Source organism: Phalaenopsis equestris, unplaced genomic scaffold (assembly GCF_001263595.1).
Source record: "Phalaenopsis equestris unplaced genomic scaffold, ASM126359v1 Scaffold000800, whole genome shotgun sequence".
NCBI lineage: Eukaryota > Viridiplantae > Streptophyta > Magnoliopsida > Asparagales > Orchidaceae > Phalaenopsis > Phalaenopsis equestris.
Window position 1 is genome coordinate 74,308 of NW_018165240.1, and position 20,916 is coordinate 95,223.

Sequence of the window (20,916 nt, forward strand, 5' to 3'; positions counted from 1 at the left end):
GTAATGACATTTGCCCAATTGATTGCTTGTGAATGCCTCAATGATTTTTGTTTTGTTGTGGATTTTTCATCATTTTTTTCATTATTCTTTCATTGTTTCTAAATCAAATTATATGATTTTATGCCATTTAAATCATAGTTGAAATTTTGTTGAAATATGTTCTTATGAGATGTAATTTTGTTGCATTATTATCAAATAAATCAATCTTTTTTATTATTATTTAGAAAAATATATATCAAACAATAGATGGATCCTTAGCAAGCTATCAAAAGCATATTATTGTGCAATTATTAGTGTTCAATTATTTGGATGGATTGATAATGAGATATCATGTTGCACAGATTAATTCTTAGCTTATGTGAGCACAATACTTCTATAGACTGAAAATTATGTTCACACCAACTAAATTGACAGATATTTTGAGTGTCAAGTTATTTTTATTTTGTTCTTGAATTTATTAGGATGGAAAAAAAATGTTTTGTAATTTTGAATCCACTTTTAGTAGTAATTTTTCACGACTCTTAGATCTTCTTGCAATATCGCCCGAGTATTATATTTGTACATGTATTTGGTGAGAGAGAGTCAAATGTTTGCGTACAAGTGATTGAGGGTCTGTTTGTGGTAGTTATTTTAGAGAAAAATGATCTTAAAAAAGTTGTGGTGGTTAGTAAATATTTATTTTATTTTCAAAAGTTGCACCGTAACTTTTTGGCAGTTACCGCAGTTAGTCAGGTCGGGTTGTAAAACATAGCTTCCCACTAGAACTTTTTTGAAAAAAAAAACAAGCAAAATGTAGTTCTTATGCACAAGTCAAATTGCAAAAAAGCAGGCTAAAAACTTAAAAGTGCAGTGTGGCACTGCATCGTTGCCTGGCACGCACCAAGTGCTGTGAAGCATGGGCTGTTCACGCAAGTATACAAGATGTATCAATAATATTGAGTTTGAGTCCAGTTGTCGATCCCCACATGGAACGAGGATAACTCAACGTAGGAAATGTTCTGGCCATTTACTATTAGCAAGCCTGAAGAGTTTCATTAGCAAGTTCAATTCTAAACCTATCTGAAAATAATAAAAAACATGTTTATCCTAACAAGTAAAAGGATTCTTATATCAAATTAGGTGATGAGAATTTTTTCCTCTTTAATGGATCAAGTGATGAATAGAACTAAGGATTAGATTCAAAAATAGTGACAATCAAGAGAAAATTACTTCTTTATCCCATTCTGGTGGTCTAAGGAAGATTAACAGTCTTAAGCTTAGTTCCTTAAAATTCTTGATCTGCTTAAAGAAAATTACTCCTAGAAGATTGCAAAAATCCATCGACAATATCCCTATTCCAATTAGTTCATGTTGTTAACTCTTTTAGTTCCATAATGAATCCTTCTGGATATTAATACTCACAAAAGGTTTTAACAATCAACTGACCAATTAGAAAGTAAATTAAGTTCTCAAGTTAACAAAATACTATTAAATTCAAATCAAAGCACAAACAATCTTAAAACCTTTGTCTTACCCATTCAATGTTTCAATTAAAGAGAGAAACAAGATGACTGCTCACTATTCTTGACAAATCTCATCAAAGAAAATTTAGTTTATGCATAAATATCAAAATCCAAGTTTTTACAAGAAAATTCTGAAGAAAATACAATGTAAAGGCATTTATCTCCTTCACAAACAAGTAGTTTGAAGATGTTACTAACAACAAACAATGAACTCTCTCAATCCTCCCAATCTCTTTCTTTTCTTCTCTTCTAATCTTTTTGCAAAATCTTTGGCCTTCTCCTCCAATTCCTCTTAGAATGACAAAAGAAAAAATGACAAAAAAGCCCTCTTTAATTCATCTCCATCCTTTTTATAAGTTGCCCAAGTGAACATGTGAACAGGTGCATCCATCAATTAGAACTGCCAAAACTATTTCTAGCGCCTAAGCGCCCACCCTACTCCATATGAACTCCTTATGTCGGGATTGGTGCCTAGGCACCGCGATCGTGATGCCTAGGCGCCGGTAGCAGCGCGTAGGCGCCTGAGAGTTAGCACCACCTTTTTGCACACTAGGGTTTGTGCTTCATTTAGGAACACAACATTTGCTCATTCTACAATTTGATCCCTTTTAATCCCCATTCACTCCCTTTCTTGCTACAACCTATAAAAACGACATAAAACCTTCCTCAAAGTCCAATATCATCAAGTAAAATACAAGTAGCAACAAGTATAAAATTATCAACACATCATTGCCCCAAATGCGACCTAAGTCACCCTTCGATGTAAGGATGAAGAGTAGAAATTAAAAATTCATAAGTGTAATCCCATATATATTTATAATTCAAATAATTATTTATGAAAAGATTTACATACACATCATTAAATTCTTATGTAATTACATCATCAAATACCTAAACTTTAACTTTTACCTATATGTTGCACATGAAATTTTACTTTTTAAAATTAAAATAATTGTATTTTTGACGTAATATAAAAGATTCGAGCGGCATAAATGTTGGTAAAATTTAGTTGTTAGATATGTAAATACATAGTTATTCTGTGGTATGTATGTAAATACTGCATAAATTTATATTAAGAAGATCCATACACAACACTCAAATCTTATGTATTTACATGGTTAAGACTTAAATTTAAATTTTTATATGAGTAAAGTGTTAAAATAGTCCCTGATTATTTATATGAGGTACTACTAATTATTTTCTATAAGGATCTATTACATAAGGGTGCACATGAGTTGAATCGTAACTCAAGCCGAACTCGTTTGCCTAAATACAAGCTCGAGTTGAGCTCAAATGATGATTCGAGCTCGAATCATGGTACTAATAGTAGGCTTGTAAGCTTGATTGAAATCGCCGTGGGAACTCATTGGAGAAGCCATCTAAGTGATTGATCGGGAGAGAGAAGAAGAAGCACCCCCAACAATTTACCGGAGAGAACATTGACATGAATGGAATCTGGCTAGTCGAGCCTCAATAAGCTCGTGATCAAGCTCTGGGTATTCGAGCTCATTTAATAAACGAACTTGAGCTCGAGTTTGTTTCTTCATAAGCTCAACTTGTGAGCTAGTTAACGGTCGAGCTCAAACCTACTCGGATCACTTAGTCGCTTACACCTCCAACTTCCACATAGCCTATAATGAAATTCAAATGAAATGTAGCTTTCGACTTACATAAATGAATGGCAAGAACTTCTTCATCATTTTAATTGTACGTTAAATTCTTAGTAGAGGAATGCATATATTTTTAATTAAATGGATTGTACTAATCCAATGTCTATATCTGGCCGTATGAGACATTTGACTTTAGCCTTTTGTTTTCCACAAATAATACATCCGGTCCTAACTTAAAAATGTGACAGCCTACCAAATGAGAAAATATTACATGTATGATCTAAATGTCCGGATAACGGTATAGATTACATCATATCATTATGTTCAGAATATCTAATATCTTAATGTAATATTTCCTCCTACATAACGAGAAAATTTTGCGTATGTTGTACGTATTCGAGCTACGTACGGACGACATACGTGATATACCGGCGAGGTGTTTTTTTTTTTTTCCCGCCAATGTATCGTGTCGTTCGTCTGTATGTAGCATGCGTACAGATGACGTACGTAAAATATTTTTCCTAGCTAACAATGTCATATTTCAACAACTCTTTAAATGAAATTTATTTTTTTTTAATTTATTTCAAAATAATGAATATATAAATGAATTGCTCATGCATTGATCCTATTAGTGAATATTCACATTGATGACATGCATTGTCCTTCCAAGCCGTAAGGAGCAACAAAGTCAACGGGCATTAGTGTTCAGGCGAATATAATCAGACAATGCTCGACTCTATACAATTAGAAGTCATATGATATATATATATGTATATATATATATATATATGTATATATATATATATATATGTATATATATATATATATATGTATATATGTGTGTGTGTGTGTATGTATGTATGGAGATCATGTCGAGGGACTGGGGGTATCTCTCATACATCTTTTTACATGAAAATTTTTGTTGGTATTCGTCCGTGAATCACACTCAATGAATAAAGTATAAAAAGAAGGAGAGAGAGAGCGTGGAGTGAACAATAATAAATGGTAATCTGTCGTGTTTTCTTCATAAAATGACCCACCTATTTAAAGAGAAGATAGTATAATATCGTGATGTTACATTTTTACCCTTGCTTTGAAATGCTCCGTACTGTGATATTTATAGTATTTTATATATAAACATATATGAGCTTATCATTCGACTGTTCTTTAACTTGGTTGACTAAGTTTAATTGGCTTTAGGACATCAACAAGATCAACTCTGTCAGTTGAGATCCGCTTGCTTGGTTGAGATCTGCTTGATCTACTGAGCTTGGTCAATATGAGTCGACTTGTTGATATAGCTAGGTTGTTGGTCCTCAGTCTTTGATTAAGAGCCCCTAGGCTTTGCTGGGATGGTTGGAAATACTAGGAAGTCCTTTTTTTTTCCCTTATGTGGGCTCTCTTTTGGTGGTTGTCTTAGATACACTTTTGTCATGTTTTAGTCTCGGTGGCTGTCTCTTGCATCCTTCTGCCGTCTTTGGCCAGTCTCATAGTTCGGTCGGCTTTGACCTTGTTGACTTAGCTCAGACAGCTTCACTCGGTCACACAAGTAGACGCATGATCTTTTGTCAGTGAGCCTACATTCGTTGTACTCTTTTCATTTGAAATGTTAAATCTCTTCAAGATCAAAGCCGACACATTTTTCATATCCACAATATTATGAAAGTCTTATTCTCCTCATTTGAAATGCTATTCTCTCTTTGAACCACTATCTCTAAACAATGATACAAAGAGCATTTTGTAATTATAGCATCATTCAACTAATCTATAAAAAGGGAATCCATTGCCCTCCTTCCTCATACCACTAAACCCATGGAGAAAGCAACAAATATCTTAAGAACCTCAATACATTCTTTGTTCACCAGCTATGACATCTTTGCCTCCATAGCCACACTCCTCATCCTCCCCTCATCTGCCTCCACTCTCCTCCTCCCTCCTCCCAACACCTCATCTCCTTCCTCCACCCTCCTCCATTTCATCTCCATCCAAAAACCTCAACTTTCCATCATTCCATATCCCAAATTCGCTCACACAATCCTCTCCCTCTTCCTCACTCTTCCCTTCACACTCACCTTTCTCCCCTTAGCCAAAGCATCCATAATTCTCGCCTCTCGTGAACCTCATCGTCACAACCAATCTCCTCCTCCAGTATCCTCGTTCCTTCATCTCTATCGCCCCCTCGCCCTCGCCCAACTCTTCAACACCTTCCTCACCCTATCAACCAATGCAATTCTTCTCATCATCCTCTTCCTCCTATCCAATTCCACAAAATTATTCAGCATTGACTCGACGGCCATAGTTGTATTGATTTCAGTCGTCAGTATCGTCCTCTACACCACGATCACCTTATACATAGCTGCCATCTGCAATCTATCAAGCATTATTTCAGCCATGGAGAATTGTAGGGCTGATGAAGCTTTGATGAAGTCCTCTGTGCTGCTTAGGGGAAGGGCTGCCATTGCTTTATCACTTGCTGCTCCTACTGATCTGGCCATGGCTGCCATAGAACTAGTGTTTCAAGCAAGAGTGATGAAGCCATATTTTCAGAATAATAAATTTGATTTATCTTTAATCTGTGAGGGTTTTACAATAACTTACATGTATTCTATTATTACTGTGCTTCATATCATTATTACTTGCTGTTTCTATAAGTTCTGCAAACATGATTCTTTAGGCAATTGTGAAGGCCAGTTTGGTTATGGGCAAGAGTTGAGAGAGGAAGAGAAGGGTATAATTGTAAATAAATTCAAAGGAGAGGAGGGTTATTATGCAAATATAATTTTCTAATCTTTTCCTTTTTTTATATCTTTTTTTTTTTTGTATTTTTTTGGTTTATTGCATTTAGTTTTTTTAATTATTTATTATGGAAATTAGCAAAATAACATTTGTTGGTGTTTTTGTGTGATTTAAAGATGTAGATGGTATATATGTAAATATTAAAGTTTAGGTATTAGATGTATAAATGTATAGGAATATGTGGCATGTATGTAAGTCTCCCTAATAGTTATTAATATCATGTGGATTGAAATTGCCTATCATATACTTAATAGTTTAGCTTTGCTTATTCATGTATGTATATTTGCATACATGCCACTTAATTCCTATGTATTCACATGTGTATTATCTAAACTTCAATCTTTTGCATACATGCCACCTCTCCTATGCATCCAAAGATGTATTGCACTTTCTGGAAGTTAAAAATGTTGTAAAATTTAGGGCGAAACAATGCAAATCCAGAAGAAGAATACAGAGATTTAACGAGGTTCGACAAAGATGCCTACATCCTCGGAAGCGAGCTGCGAATTTCACTATTTTAGAAGAGTTAGATACTCATAAGGTTACACATATATTTATAGATAAAACTCACAGATAAATTTATAAACTCGCGCTCGCTCCCCCAACCCACTAATCCAAGAGACACATCTCTTCACACCAAGAGACACTCCTTTTCATTTCATGAGACACATCTCTCTATTCCAAGATACTCCAAATTTACTGGTATATGAGTCATACCTGACAAAAAGGATGATATTTTTTATATGATAAAAAAGATTTAGATGGTATGAATGTAAAAATTAAATTTTGGGTTTTAGATATGTAAATACATAAGAATTGGGTGGCATGTATGTAAATGCCCCAACAGATTCAATTATAATTGAAGACTTTTTAGTCACTCAACTATAAATACTAATTGGTGCTAAGTAAGGGTCTCTTTGGTGCAACTGTAACTTATTGGATAATCTGTTAATAAGCTAGGTGCGGTGGCTACTAAAAATTTTTATTTTTTTGGAATAGTTAGACCATAGCCAGAAAACTGTCACCACAGCTAGACATGTGCGGTGTGAAAACACTATTTTCAGCATTTTGAAAACACATAAGCTACCAAAAAAGTTGTTTGCCCAAGCAGGTCAGGTGCGTTTTCAAAACGCCACCGCACCAAATAAGCTGCCTCAAACAGACACTAAGACTTCGACGCACACATCAAATCAATTCCCAAAATACTAAATCATATGCCTTCATAACATCAATAAAAAATAATACAAAATTTCTTTGGTTTTTATATTTTTATTAATTTTTAATATATCAAATAATTTCAAAATAAATTTAATTTCTCTAATTATTATAATTTTAAACATCTTTTTTGTCTTCAAATATTAATATTAAAATACTTCTTTTTGAATTTTTTACTCTTTCTATAAATATCTTATCATTGGTCTTTATTATTATTATTATCATTATATATATATAATACAATGGTATAGAGTAGCGCGTAGCCTAATCAATTGATGTGCATTGATAATAAGATTCTACTCTCGACAAATTGATGAAGTCCAGCTGACTAGCTGAGCTAACCGGCCAAGCCAACTTGCCAAACTAACTGGTCGAACGGTGGAACGAAAATTCTGTCGAAACAACCAGTCGAGCTGATTGGCCAACTCCAACTACCTAGTCCTATCAGCTCGAACCAAACGGTCGAGCTAGCCGAAGCTGACTCACAATTTATCTTGGATACAATCATGAGCAAGCAAAACAATTGTTTTACTCTACTTGCAATATTTGTTTTTATGATATATATTGTGTCAAAACGTCATGGTCAAGACATTTTTACTCTAAGAAGCAATCTAAAGGGATACAATCATATTTTATTATTATGAAAATTTTGTTTTGTTGCCATCCATTTGCTTCGTAACGGGGGCAAAGTCGTACGTTATACTCTTTAAAATATAAAATTCATTTAATTGGAATTTTATGACAGGTATTTACTTATATACCGCTAATTATTTACGTATTTACATATGTTATCAAATAAATGGTCAGAGGCTATCATACAAACCTCCAGCCACCATAATATGTCTAACAATTCAAATATCACCCTCCATAAAATAACCGTCGCCAGAAAGGGATTCGAACCTCCGACCTCAGAGGACTTACAAGTGGCTCACAGGTGTCAACTAATAAGCGCGCACGGGCGCGCGCGCACACACACACACACACACACACACATATATATAATTAAATAACTATATATAGATAAAATAAAAAATATAATAAATGTTAAATTTTAGATTATTACCTTCCATTTTTTTATTTAAATATCAATATTTATTAATACCAAACAATTTTCTTACATATCTAACACCTAAAATTTATTTTCTTACATTTATACCACCCAAAACTTTCATTTCACATCAAAAATAACACCATTTTAACTTTTATAAAGTGAAATCCATCTTTTCATGCATAGGTAGGTATGGTGGCATGTATGTAAGAAAATAAAATTTAGGGGTTAATTATGTAAATTAATAGGAATTAAAGGTTATAAATGCACAAAATTTATAAAAATATCACACAAATTCATCCTATATGCACCTGCTGGCAATTAAATCAAATAAAATATCAATTACAAACTGTCTCACTATTGTTCTCTGTGCAATTACAAACTGTATAAAAATGTAATTTTTCTCGCTAATGCTAATGTAATTACAAGCAAAATAAATGATCATAAACCCCCCCTGTATTCTACATATTTTCATTTTCGCCCTTCACCCGAAGGAGGGCGACCGGCCTACGTACATTGTTTCTTGAATCTGATCTGCCATGACTGTTGTGATTATCATGAGATGAGGAGCTGCTTCTATTAGCAGTGTTGGAGGTGTAATGGCTGCTGTTCCTGGCTGCAGGAACATCATGGTTGTGCTTCCCCTCGTAGGTCGTTATGACGGCTTTCCGGTCGGTCGAAGCCCTTTCGACGTGTTTTCGAACTTTGCATCCCACGCTCGTGCACTTGTAATAACTCCTGAAGATTAACATTTATACAGATCGTTGTCAACATCATTGAACTTCGAAATTTATTGGCATTTATGCCACGTGCACCGTAGCATGCGCCCAACAAAAAAAATTAGAGTAAAGTGTGAAAATGGTATTTTAACCATTTACATGGGGTCATTTTAGTAATAAACACGTTAAATTAGTATCCGGAGTATTTTAACAACTCAAAATAGTCTTTATTAAGAATTATTTCAACAGTACTAAAACAATCTGAGAAATAAATTGAGATTTCTATAAACTCTAAGACACAAATGACCACTCTGCAATGAGTCAGGGGACCATTTTGACAATTTTCTCAAAAATTTACATACTCGCACATATCTTATGTAATTATAATACTTATTTGAAATTTAAATTTATAACATGTTACTGCTATAATTACATCAAAACATATGCATGAAAAGGTACATTTCAAAACTAAAAAGTTAGTAATAGTAATACTTTTGAGGTGATGTTAAAAGGAATTGATTGTTATGCATGTAAATTTCAAATTTCAGGTGTTAGATATGTAAATATTTAAGAATTGTGGTATTTATGTAAATCCCCCTGCTTGATCACATTTGAGTACCTTATGATACAATATTGGCAGTTTGATGGTTCAGATAATGCAGCACATATAAGGTCAATATCTCATTGGTCAATCACAAGGGGGACTAGACTTTGCATGCATTTGTGTGTATTAATCACAAATTATACAGAATATCTCCTTATCCATGAAGATAATAAGAAAATCATGCTAAATATTTCATAAAAAACTAGACTTTTATGAAAAAAAAACATCTAAATAGAAGTTCATTTAATTACATCATTAATATATTATCAAAACAAATAAGATTTGAAAAAAAACAAATGCATTTCACTTTTACAGAGATAGTGACGATGGTATTTTTAATGTGATGTTAAGGATTTGAGTGGTGTGGATGTAAAAATGAATGTTTAGGTGTTAGATATGTAAATACATAAGAAGAATTGTGTGACATGTATGTAATTTTTTTTTCTTTTATTTAGAGTTGCACTAAATTATGTTCGTCTAAGGGGACATATTTAAGTCGACCTTAGCAGATAGAAAGTTTTGTGTAAATCAATTATACCCTTTTTGTTATTCACAACTCAACTTATAGAATGATAAAATGTAACATAATTTAGAGCAGCTCCAAATAAATTGAGATGAATTTTGAATTCCTTTAACTTAAAATAGCTTGAAACTCATTCATAGGGGTTATTGTGTACAAAAAAATTAGAAAGAGAATTGCATACCTTGGATTAGGATTTCCTTTTACTTTTTTTTGCCCATATTTGCGCCATCTGTAGCCATCATCCAAAAGATCAACTTCACTTGTTGTCTGAAGAATGATCCTTGGTTCTGTTACCGTCCTATGAGAAGATGACTCTATCATCCTAGTTTCCAAGTTTCTGTCGAACAAAACAAAGATTTCTTTTTAGGGGCATTTACATAAATACCAAATAAACCTTACGTATTTACACTTCTAATACCGACACATTCATATTGACATTAATACCACTCAAATCTTTAACATCATATCAGAAATACCATAATAACCATCTCTTTAAAAGTAAAAAAACACATTTTTAATGCATATGTTTATGACACCAAAGGTTGTAAGTATAAATATCAAACTATAAGTATTAAATAACTAAAAAAATAATTGTGCGGTATGTATGTAAATTCCCCTTTTTTTTAGAAACATTGTAAAATAAGTGGGTGAGCCGAAACTTATTGTGAAAGCGAACCTTCTTTTATGTTCAGGTTCACCATCTTCTGCTTCACCATCACATAACTCCTCATCGTCGCTTGAACCTTCCAAGTGCTCCGAAAGTCCATGCCCCGATTGCTGCTCTTTGGTAGATAATAGACCAATCATACCATTGCTCGTTTCGTTGAGATGATCATCCTTTCGTAACAATTCAGAGTTATTCGTATCAGGATTTCCATTTAACTCAGCTCCACCTTCTTTCGACCGTCTGCTTGGTATCGGACGATCATGATTGTGTTGTCCCATATAGATTATCTCCGTCACTTGGCCGTCGACGGAGCGTTCAACCTTTTTCTTAACCGGACACTTCACCTGGGTACATTTGTAATAACTCCTCGGATACTCGCAACCTTTCACCTGCTTCTGCCCATACTTGCGCCAGTTGTATCCGTCATCAGCAGGTTTATCGGCAACAATGGTGGCGGGCTGAGATATTTGATCAAAATCTGATGAAAAAGCAGATTCAGGATAGAGAATATTGGCGCCATGAGTGATGGGAAGCATAGGTTGGGAGGATGCTGCCATGTTAATGGTGGAGACTGGCTGTGTCAAGGAAGATGATGGAAGAGAAGAAGAAAATTCTGCTAAAGCATGTTGATGCGAATTTCCAAGGTTTACCTGCATATAGCCATTCGCCCAAGGTGTCAACTTACTAATATCAATGATTTAGTAATTTAGTATTGGAGCAATGCGTAAAATGACAATGATAACGATGGAAAGGAGTGCTACGCAAGCTTTAGTGGATTGGCATGAGATTATTTGATGAACGAGTGATGATTTTGCATTGTTAGGATACTGAGAGTATTGGGTTTAGTTTCATATTGGAAGTTTAAAAAATGTCATTACAGAAGTAACAAGTAGTTGACCATCACTCATAAACTTAAATTTTTTGGGTTAAAAAAGAGGCATTTACATACATACCACACAATTCTTATGTATTTACATATCTAGCACCTAAACATTCATATTTAAATGCATACCATTCATATCTTTAACATCACATCAAAATAGCACCATCACTATCTTTTCAAATATCAAATACTCATGCATAACTTTATGACACCAAAATATTATAAATGTAAATATTAAACTTCGGGTGTTCGATGTGTAAAATACATGAGAATTGTTTGGTATGTATGTAAATTTACCTGAAAAAGAAATGCTAGATAGTTGACCCTCATCCATAAACTTTAAGTTTTTGAGTTTAAAATTAATTTGATCACTGGTATATTTGGCCCAACTTTGATCTCCCTATCATTTACATTCCTTCACAAAAAGGTGATATCAAAGACAAAGCTTAGCTAAGAGGCGAATAATGACCAATGTGGACATCTCTTTTATAAGGGAAAGATAGTCAAGGCATGAGAGAGACTTGAAATCAAGTTGAATTCAAATAAAATAAAAGATGATAACATATGCGCGGAGAATGCTGAAGGCAAAAATAGATCTAAAAAAAAGAGAAACATAGGGATGAGTTCTTAGTTCTTATTCTTATATTACTTATTTTGAATAAACTTATAATAGATCTAAAAAAAAGAGAAACTTATAATCCTTAGTAGTAGAACGATTGCTGGTAGAAGAAAAATAATGATTTGGCCTAACTATATACAATTAGAGCTATTAAACTAAACTTACAATTCTATTTGGAACAAGAAAGCCAGCACATAGCATTCCGGACTTCTAAGCATACCAATTAAAAGCCATGCCTGTAAAAGTCATGCCTGCTATGTATGTAAATACCTCTAAATAAAATAGTGCCCTGTGATGGCATAAAAGAATAAAATACAAGTTAATGCATATATAAAGGTGCTTATATATATTTGTATCAAATAAAAAAATGGAAAAAAATAAGCTCTGCATAATATATACTTGAACCTCTAAATCCATAATATATATAAACTAGCAACAAGATATAATCTAAAAGATCCCTTGGCTATTTGTCCTTATCAACATGTGTAAACCTACTCCATTAGATCTTGATTATTTCTAAATCATCTTGCGTGCTCCTATTTTGCTTAGTTCTGGGGTACTCTTAGATCTGGATCTTAAAAATTGTACTCCATTAGAAACCTTTGCTTGTAACCATGCTACAAAAACAAAATTTTTCTATGTATAATGAAGAAAAAAAATAATAACTAGGACATCACAATGCAACACAATGCACATTGTCACAGAAATAATTTATGATCAACAATTTCTAATTTGAAATTTTAATAGATTTGATGCACTGTGCTTAAAAAATAAAAAATACAAATGGCTATCAATCCAACATTTGCAAAAAAATATCTCAATCTAATGCAAAGAAAATAACTAAACTAGCTAAACACCAAATAAACAACTCCAAAGTAATCACATGAGCACCAAAAGAATTGCACTAGGATGGATGAAACATAAACTAATTAATTTGGATTCATATCTCATAGGTCTATCAACAAATGATTAGATTCAAGTATATGGCCAAAATTAGAAGAAATGGGAGTTATTTGAAATATGAGCAAAATAGAATGTATATCTCATGTAGTACTCTACATAAATAATTGAGAATATTAATATATAAAATTAATCAGAATAGTTGTGGTAAAATTTAAACAACGGACATGCAATAAAATCAACTAAAAATTACAATAAAAAATACCAATTTCAAAAGAATGTTTCCTACAATGAAACAATGAGATTGTGACAATCAGAATTTTTAACTATCAAGATATAAGTAGCTTTATCCAAACAAAAGCCGTGATTTTGTCCCCATAGGCAGCTTCCTAAGAGGTCAGATAAGAGTGCTCCAACAAGAGCATGCTTCCTATGTGTGTTACCATAAGCAAGCATCGTATACCACAAAATAAATACAAAGGAGATCAATTAAACATATAAAAAAGATGCACTGAGATTTATATAGTTCAGCATCGCCTCAAGTCCACATCCATGAAAATGAGAGATTAAAAAGATACAATAAACATAATGTATAAATTTACTTAGCCTTCCCAAATCCCAAGTACAAGTAAATGCTTATTAAGAAGAAACTTAAAAAAAAACTCACATATGAGTTTTAAATAAGATCATGGTATCAACCCAAAGTTCAATGATGTGAAAGAGACAATAGAGACAACTCTATCGCAAGCTATTAAAACAATCTCTAATTATTTGAGAAAACCACAAAGGGCCCTTGCATAGAACTATTCCTTCGAGCTAACACTTTAGTAGCAATAAAATTCATATAGTGGAACTAAAGAAAATGGTCAATATTTGATATGATGAAATTTTTTGCCAATTAACAATCCTAAACCAACAAAAACCTAATATGTGGACCTGAGATCGTGTCCTCTTCCTCACATGAATCACTTGATTCCATCTTTGCCCTGATTAGCGTGCAAATCGTGTGATTCTGCCACCTCCAAGAACCTCGAGTTGTGATTTAAGAAGTTTAAACAACTATTTAAAATTATTCAATTGAAGGTGTGCTTTGAGGCCAACCTCAACTCAATTTCAAAGAACACTTTTAGGCATATGCCTCGAGAAGCTTGGGCGGTGCATAAGCGTCACATTAGTTGAGGTGCGCCTCAGGGCGTGTCTCTCCTCAATTCCACTAAAGTGTGCACCCCTCGAGCTTAATTTTTTTCTTATGCTAGATGATTCAAACATGAGTCAAAGCCTCACTTTGATGTGCAAGAGCTCCCATCTCCCCACTCAGCCTTCCAAGCGCTGCCACCTACTTCTTTTGCCGCCATCACCGCGGCTATTCCGCCGCCTGCTTCTTTTGTTATTCCTTCTACTGCTCTTGCTAAAGTCAACCCCATGTACTGCTCATGTTGGTGTTGTAGCCTACTGCTCTAGCTTTTAATTATTTATTACATTCTTATTTAGCAATATGAAGATTATTACGTTGTTTGAGTTATAAGAGTAGAGACGTTTACTATGCTAAACTCATCTTATTTCTATGATATTTTATGTTACATTCATTTCATTTTTATGCTAGTTTGATGACTTAATTAGTTGATGTTTGCATTGTATTTTTATTTTATGCAAGTTGTTACATGATAACTTGCAGCTTACGTAATTTGTTATTTCATATAAACATAATTTATCACTTTTTAAAATGCTAGATTGATAATATATTTTTTTAATAAATTTATAAGTTATGATGTTAATAAATTATTATTTTTTTCTCCTTTATTTTAATTTAAGCAATTTTCAAACTTTGAGGCAAACGCCTCTGACCTCTTTGAGGCTTATGCAGGAAGAACTAGGTATGACAGTAGCGAACCCGCAGAAAAAACAAAGCAAAGATAGGTCTTGTTGGCAGGAGTTGTTAGCAGGCGGAGGAGACATGGAATCTTTCTACATTGGGGGTAGTGCTCCTGTACTGTAGGGGACGGTCCTCTAAACCTAGACCCTGCATTTCCATTCCAAGCAAGGGTGGGACTGACTCAACTAATAAGGCTCACTGGTCGGATCAAACCCAAGGCCAAAGGACAGACACATCAGAATAATTGGTTGAATCCCTTCATGCTATGGATCTCTATGGCAATTACAACGATTTATTCGTGAATCATCAGAAGATTGCCAATTACCAACCTTTAGCCGAGAACTGATAGAAAGAGATTTTTGATCACTGGTAGTCGTGCTTCATTCTGGTGAAACAAATGCAAGTATCGATTTAGCGAAAGAGGGTCTCGTCTCCTACTCAAGCTACTCGACCAGATTGCTACAATGAATGTAACGGAGGAGAAGTACCACTAGAAAGAACTCTTTTCTTGTAGAATGAAAGACTCTCTTTTCGTGCTCAGAGTCTATAGGGACAGGAAAGGATTGGGGCTAGAATGAGTACCATTATCTTGAAGAAAGATAAATCTTGGTAAAATGATAAAATTGACGGTACTGAGCGATCATCATCTCTCTTCTACGTGAGATATCCTGCTAGTCTATCCAGGAATGTCTCTGGAATCATCCTAAAATGATGGATGGAACTCTTTTGTCCGTGGAAGAAGAAGTCTTGTCTTTGCTTAGGAAGACTTCGCTTCTTTTTTCTAGCACCTTTGCCTCTCGTAGGCCTGTCCCTCTGCATCTACACAATGACATATAGAAAGAAAAATGGCAAGCAAGACGACAAGTCTAGTGAATGAAAAATGCCCCAATACCCAATTGTGCAATATTAAACATTGGTTCAAACATGAACATTGGTCTCCCTTGCTCATCCCTTACACCTCGTAGCTGCTAACCCTCGTTCCTCCTTAAATTAAAGATAAAAAATAGATAAGCCTCCTCATGCTCTACTTCCTTGATCAAGAATATCAAAAATAACTAGTTTTTTTCTCCTTTTTCTTCTCCTTAATGCCATAAGGATGTCGTACCAAGTCCTCAATCTAAACTCCTCTTCGTTCAAGGTCTTACTTCGACATCATTGTAATTATTTTTATTGCTTGTGTTCCTTGCAAAAATTTTTTTAAGATCACTCCTTGACCTTTGCAATTGAAGTCGTAATCCTTGTCATTTTGATATAGGTATGTCAAGTTCTCCTAAACCATAACTAAAGTTTAAATTTAATAATATTTACGTTAAGCCAAACAATTAAATTTAATATCATATGCATATTTCATAAAATTAATAATTACTTCGAGTTGATGGTGGGATAAATTTTGGTGTCAATATTGCATTTATATCAGTTAACCACCAGTTTTAATGATTATATGCGATTTTATTTTAATTGAGGTTCTTATCATGTAGGGCATTTAAGTTGATTATTAACCTGACGTGATTAGATTGGATCTCAGTTAATTTTGATTTTTGGATTACTCGTTTTGAGGTAACTATTTATTAGAGGATAGATGTATCATTCTTCACCATGAGCATTATTTTTATGTTTGTAAAATGTTCTTAGATATTTTACAGAATATCAATCCTACAAGTCACATTAAATAATCATCATATATACACTTGTAGACGTCATTTAATGTTCATAATGAAATATTATGTGATGTGAATAGCATCCCATGAATTATTGTTGTATAAATTCCTGAATATTAAAATAATCCTTATAACAACAGCATTCTTTATATACATTATCTTAGTTAAATATATTATATCTAATTACTGCAATTATATTTTTATTATGAAGATATCATGAACCATATTACTTGTTTATAATATAAAGAATATATATAATTGCTTGCAATGGATGTGTAATTCAATAGAACTTTTTTGAATATTGTCTAGTCAAGTTAACAGGCACAACCACAAGGTGAAGACTTTTAAAAATCATTAGAATTTCAAAGATTGGTGTCGACCTTCTCAATTTCAAAGTGTCCTAGTAAATTAACTATAAAAATATACAAAAATAAAAAAGACATGATAGAGGATCAATGAATTATCTTTAGATATGCATATTAGTGTCGCAAATATATATGCTAGTAAGGAAAAGAATTGCTTATAGTTTTCATATGACTATAAACACCAGTATATTTTATTTTAAAACATAAAATAACTTTTTATTCATGTAATAAAACATTACTTGAACTGAATAATTTGATAATACTTATTACGATATTATTCATATTAAATCAAGCCTCTTTTATTTCCCGTGTTGCATGGCTCAATACTGAAGTCATTTATGCTTTCAAAAATAGAATTTGTTTATTGGGTTTGAAATATCAAACTCATTCGTTATAAAATTTTCTTATAATAGATCCTACCATATTGTTTAGTGGGCCGTATTGCAGGAGCAAATTTCTTTGTAGTAGTATTGCATTTCATATTTAAGTTTGTATTATAGTTTATATTTGCACTTCTATTGGGTTAGCGTTGTTTTTTATTAAGTTATTGTTTTTCCGATGTTTTTATTACTTATTGCTTTTGCTTCCCCGTCGAACTGTTTTGATAAATTTTATTGATAAAATAAAATATTATTTATTTTTCTATGCTTACTCTTAATGCTTATAATTATTTGTATATGAAACTTTCCACTTGTAAGTACAAATTATATTTAATAGATCTTGGCTTCTAAGGTTTACGTCAAAATTGAGCTTAACCCCTTCATCATGCCCTATTTTACCGGAGTGTACCACCTTCCGAACTCAAAACATGGCATATTACCCACAAAATCACTAATAAGAAATAGATTATTAACCACTAGACCATCATATATGGAATAATAGAGAAAAAATACCAAAGCAAAACAAAGGTTTTAAACCAATACCTGATCAATTCACAATCAAATCTATCATAACAACATTAATTAAGTCAAATAAGAGCCAATAAGTTTTCCACAATTAAAAGCTTTTAGAGCAAATATGGACTAAAATCAAAGCCTAATTCCCTCCATACACTCTCAGCTTCAACAACATGATTGGCATAACCAATCCTAATCACCATTAATTAAGGATAAATCACAAGGCCTACCTCACTGGTTTGAAACTACTCTAAACAAAAGGCCAGCTTCCCCATATCTAAACTAAACGTTTAAAAAGCCCTTACAACTCTTCAATTCCTTCACCATTATTAGCTAAATTCAAGTTGATTTCACAAAAATCAGAGAACACCGGAGTAGCCGGAGTGAGGAAGGTGCGAATAAACTGAAGAGAAATCCGCACCATACCTAAACCCAAAAGTAACGCCCAAAACACAATGAAGAACATCAATCATGGAGAAAACCACGCACCAAATTAGATGAAAACAGTGCCGGAGAATCAAGCAGACCTCCTGGGCTGAATCCAGGCGGCACCATAAACAACTGCGACTGCACCACCGAAAAATTCATCGGTCTGCTATGACCCAAGTTCAGACTCGCTCCTTCTTTTCCACGTGCATCGATCGCCGCCGCCGCCTCCTCCGGAGGCTGCGCCGGCGATGCCATAGCTCCGGCGAGGAGCTGCGAGAAGGACCGGTACTCAGGCTCCGCTTCGAAGAGGCTCGATGCGAGCGTCATCGGACCGGGACTCGCCTCCGCCGGACCGCCGCGGAAGAGGCTTTCGACGACGGATTTCGCCGGCAGTGAGATTGACGGCCGTTTCACCTCCGCCGGCGATGTAGCAGCGCCGCCGTTCTCCGCCATCTGATCGGAACCGTGGAACAGGAGACGAGCAATTACCACTCGCCGAAAGGTCAAACCAATTCCTCATATTGTCTTGGAACATTTACATTCATACCACTTAGATTCTATGTATTTGCATGTCTATCACCTAAAGTTTAATTTTTAAATATTTGTTAACTTAAATATGATGAAAATGTGTATTTTATGTTTTAAAATATTAAAATAATGATTAAAAAAACATCTATATATATATATACTAATTATATATATATATATATATATATTGTATCATAGCAAAGTAGATACAATATGGGACATTTTGGGCAATACATATTTATATGGTCGGGAGCTTGAGATGTTGTCTGGTTGAATCGAGATCCGGGCGGCTATGCACCAGGATGCTGAAATGGTGACCGGTCAGGTCATGACCATGAAAGCTACGGTTGAAGGGTTGATCGGGAACTGTTGGTCGTCTAAGATCTGGGTGGTTCTTATCATCTGTCAAACTGGATTGAAGAATGTCGGTGGATTCATCTGCACGAGATTTATTATCGGTGGCCCTTTGAGAGGATAGCTGAGCTTCGTCCGCCATGGGATTATTGACCGGGTACATAAAACAAAGGTGTTATATGTAAATATATAAGAATTGGAGAGTATGTATGTAAATATATAAGAATTGGAGGGTATGTATGTAAATGTTCCTATTGTTTATTGGAAAACTTGAAATCGGTCTTTTTGGAAGTATTAAAGGGTTATTGTATTGCTGTCGTGGAAGTTGATGGGCGTGGAAATTTGTATGGGTGGAAAAGGAGCGAGTTAGGGAAGATGAAATGGAGATAAATTCACTCCAAATTAAATTCAGATTCAAATGTGAAACCGTTGACTAAAATGGTTCTAGGGCTAAGGTATACGTTGACTTTGAGCTCGCTCTACAAATTGACTCATCTGTGTTTGATGAGCTCGGCACACGGACGTGGATTGCACGCGGCCCAATCAGACCGCTACGGCCCAATCAGACCGCCGTCTGAACGTGCAGTCGCCGCAGATAATATTTTCTTCTCAAATTGACTCATTAACTCGTGACATAACACGATAATAAAAATATTGATATAGAATACGCTAAAAAATATTAAAATTCAAGACTATTTATAAGTTATTAAAAATATATTTATTTCTATTATTTAATTTTTCTATTAAATTATTTCTTATATTGATCTCATTATTGTTCATTCCATTTGTTATTTTATTATAGCACTAATTTGAATTAATATTATTTTCTCTTTCATAATGAACGAATTAATTTGTGAATTAGCTTGAGCTCGAGCTCGAGCTCGACTTGACACATTTACACCCTAAAGATAATTTATAGAATTAGTTAAGGCCCGTTTGGTTTGCCAAAAATGAAACACAATGTATTTATAAAGTACTAAGATTACACTATATTTGAAATAGTTTCGAGTTGTTTGGTTTACTGTAAAATAAACATGTTTCATATTTTTTGTTTGGTTTGAAGTTGATTAAAAACAACGTATTTACATTGGCAAAGGGTAGCGAGTGAAACAACGGGCAGTGGCGTCGGTTGGGGGGCCTGCAGCGGGTGGCAGCTAGCCGCGAGGGACGACCCCACGACAGTGAGCGGCAGACAGGCAACGGCGGGCGGTGGGCGGCGGCAACAGGCAGCGACCAAAGGGCGGGAGACAGCAATAAACGGGGGGCATCGGCGGCGGCAAGCGGTGGCGGCAGGCAGGGACAACTTGCCTATAACATTTTACATAAATAATGTAATTCAAATTCGATCAAATCAGTCGAATTCTAAAAACCAAAATAAAATCCAGTGTAAACTTCAAATTCATTAAAACTTTGCATTGTATTTGCAAATTTTCATACCAAGCATAAAATTTTCTCAAATCCCTGCAAAAAATTTACAGTGCACAACTGATTCGCTCAACCAAACGACCCCTTAATTTAACACGTAAATGGAATATCCGTGGCAGTTTGGTTTTCCTATTTTGTATTTTAAAACTTAGATTAAATTATATTGAGATAAATAGTTTATATTATGATTACTCCATATTAAATTATGTGAGATAATTTTTTTTTTCATTTTTGCAAATAATGTATTTTTTTGTCTAAATTATCTTAACTTGATGGCATGACTGATGCATTATATATATATA

The 20,916-nt window shown here is 34.1% G+C and overlaps 2 protein-coding genes across 3 annotated transcripts; one reads left to right on the forward strand and one right to left on the reverse strand.

The window, feature by feature from the left end:
- Positions 1 to 4,924: 4,924 nt before the first annotated feature.
- LOC110031268 lies at positions 4,925 to 5,899 on the forward strand. Its single transcript, XM_020734382.1, has one exon. It carries the CDS (start codon positions 4,925 to 4,927, stop codon positions 5,897 to 5,899), a length of 975 nt encoding a protein of 324 aa, XP_020590041.1.
- A 2,576-nt stretch (positions 5,900 to 8,475) lies between these two features.
- On the reverse strand, positions 8,476 to 18,803 carry LOC110031278 (probable WRKY transcription factor 3). Of its 2 annotated transcripts, none has more exons than XM_020734393.1 (4): positions 18,368 to 18,802; positions 10,694 to 11,334; positions 10,199 to 10,354; positions 8,476 to 8,909 (listed from the first exon to the last, which is right to left on the reverse strand). In XM_020734393.1, the coding sequence occupies exons 1-4, from the start codon at positions 18,758 to 18,760 to the stop codon at positions 8,633 to 8,635; spliced, it is 1,467 nt and encodes a 488-aa protein (XP_020590052.1). In that variant the 5' UTR covers positions 18,761 to 18,802; the 3' UTR covers positions 8,476 to 8,632. The 2 variants fall into 2 exon arrangements, with proteins under 2 accessions (XP_020590052.1, XP_020590054.1); XM_020734395.1 differs by having other exon boundaries at positions 8,706 to 8,909; positions 10,222 to 10,354; positions 18,368 to 18,803.
- Between the last annotated feature and the right edge of the window lie 2,113 nt (positions 18,804 to 20,916).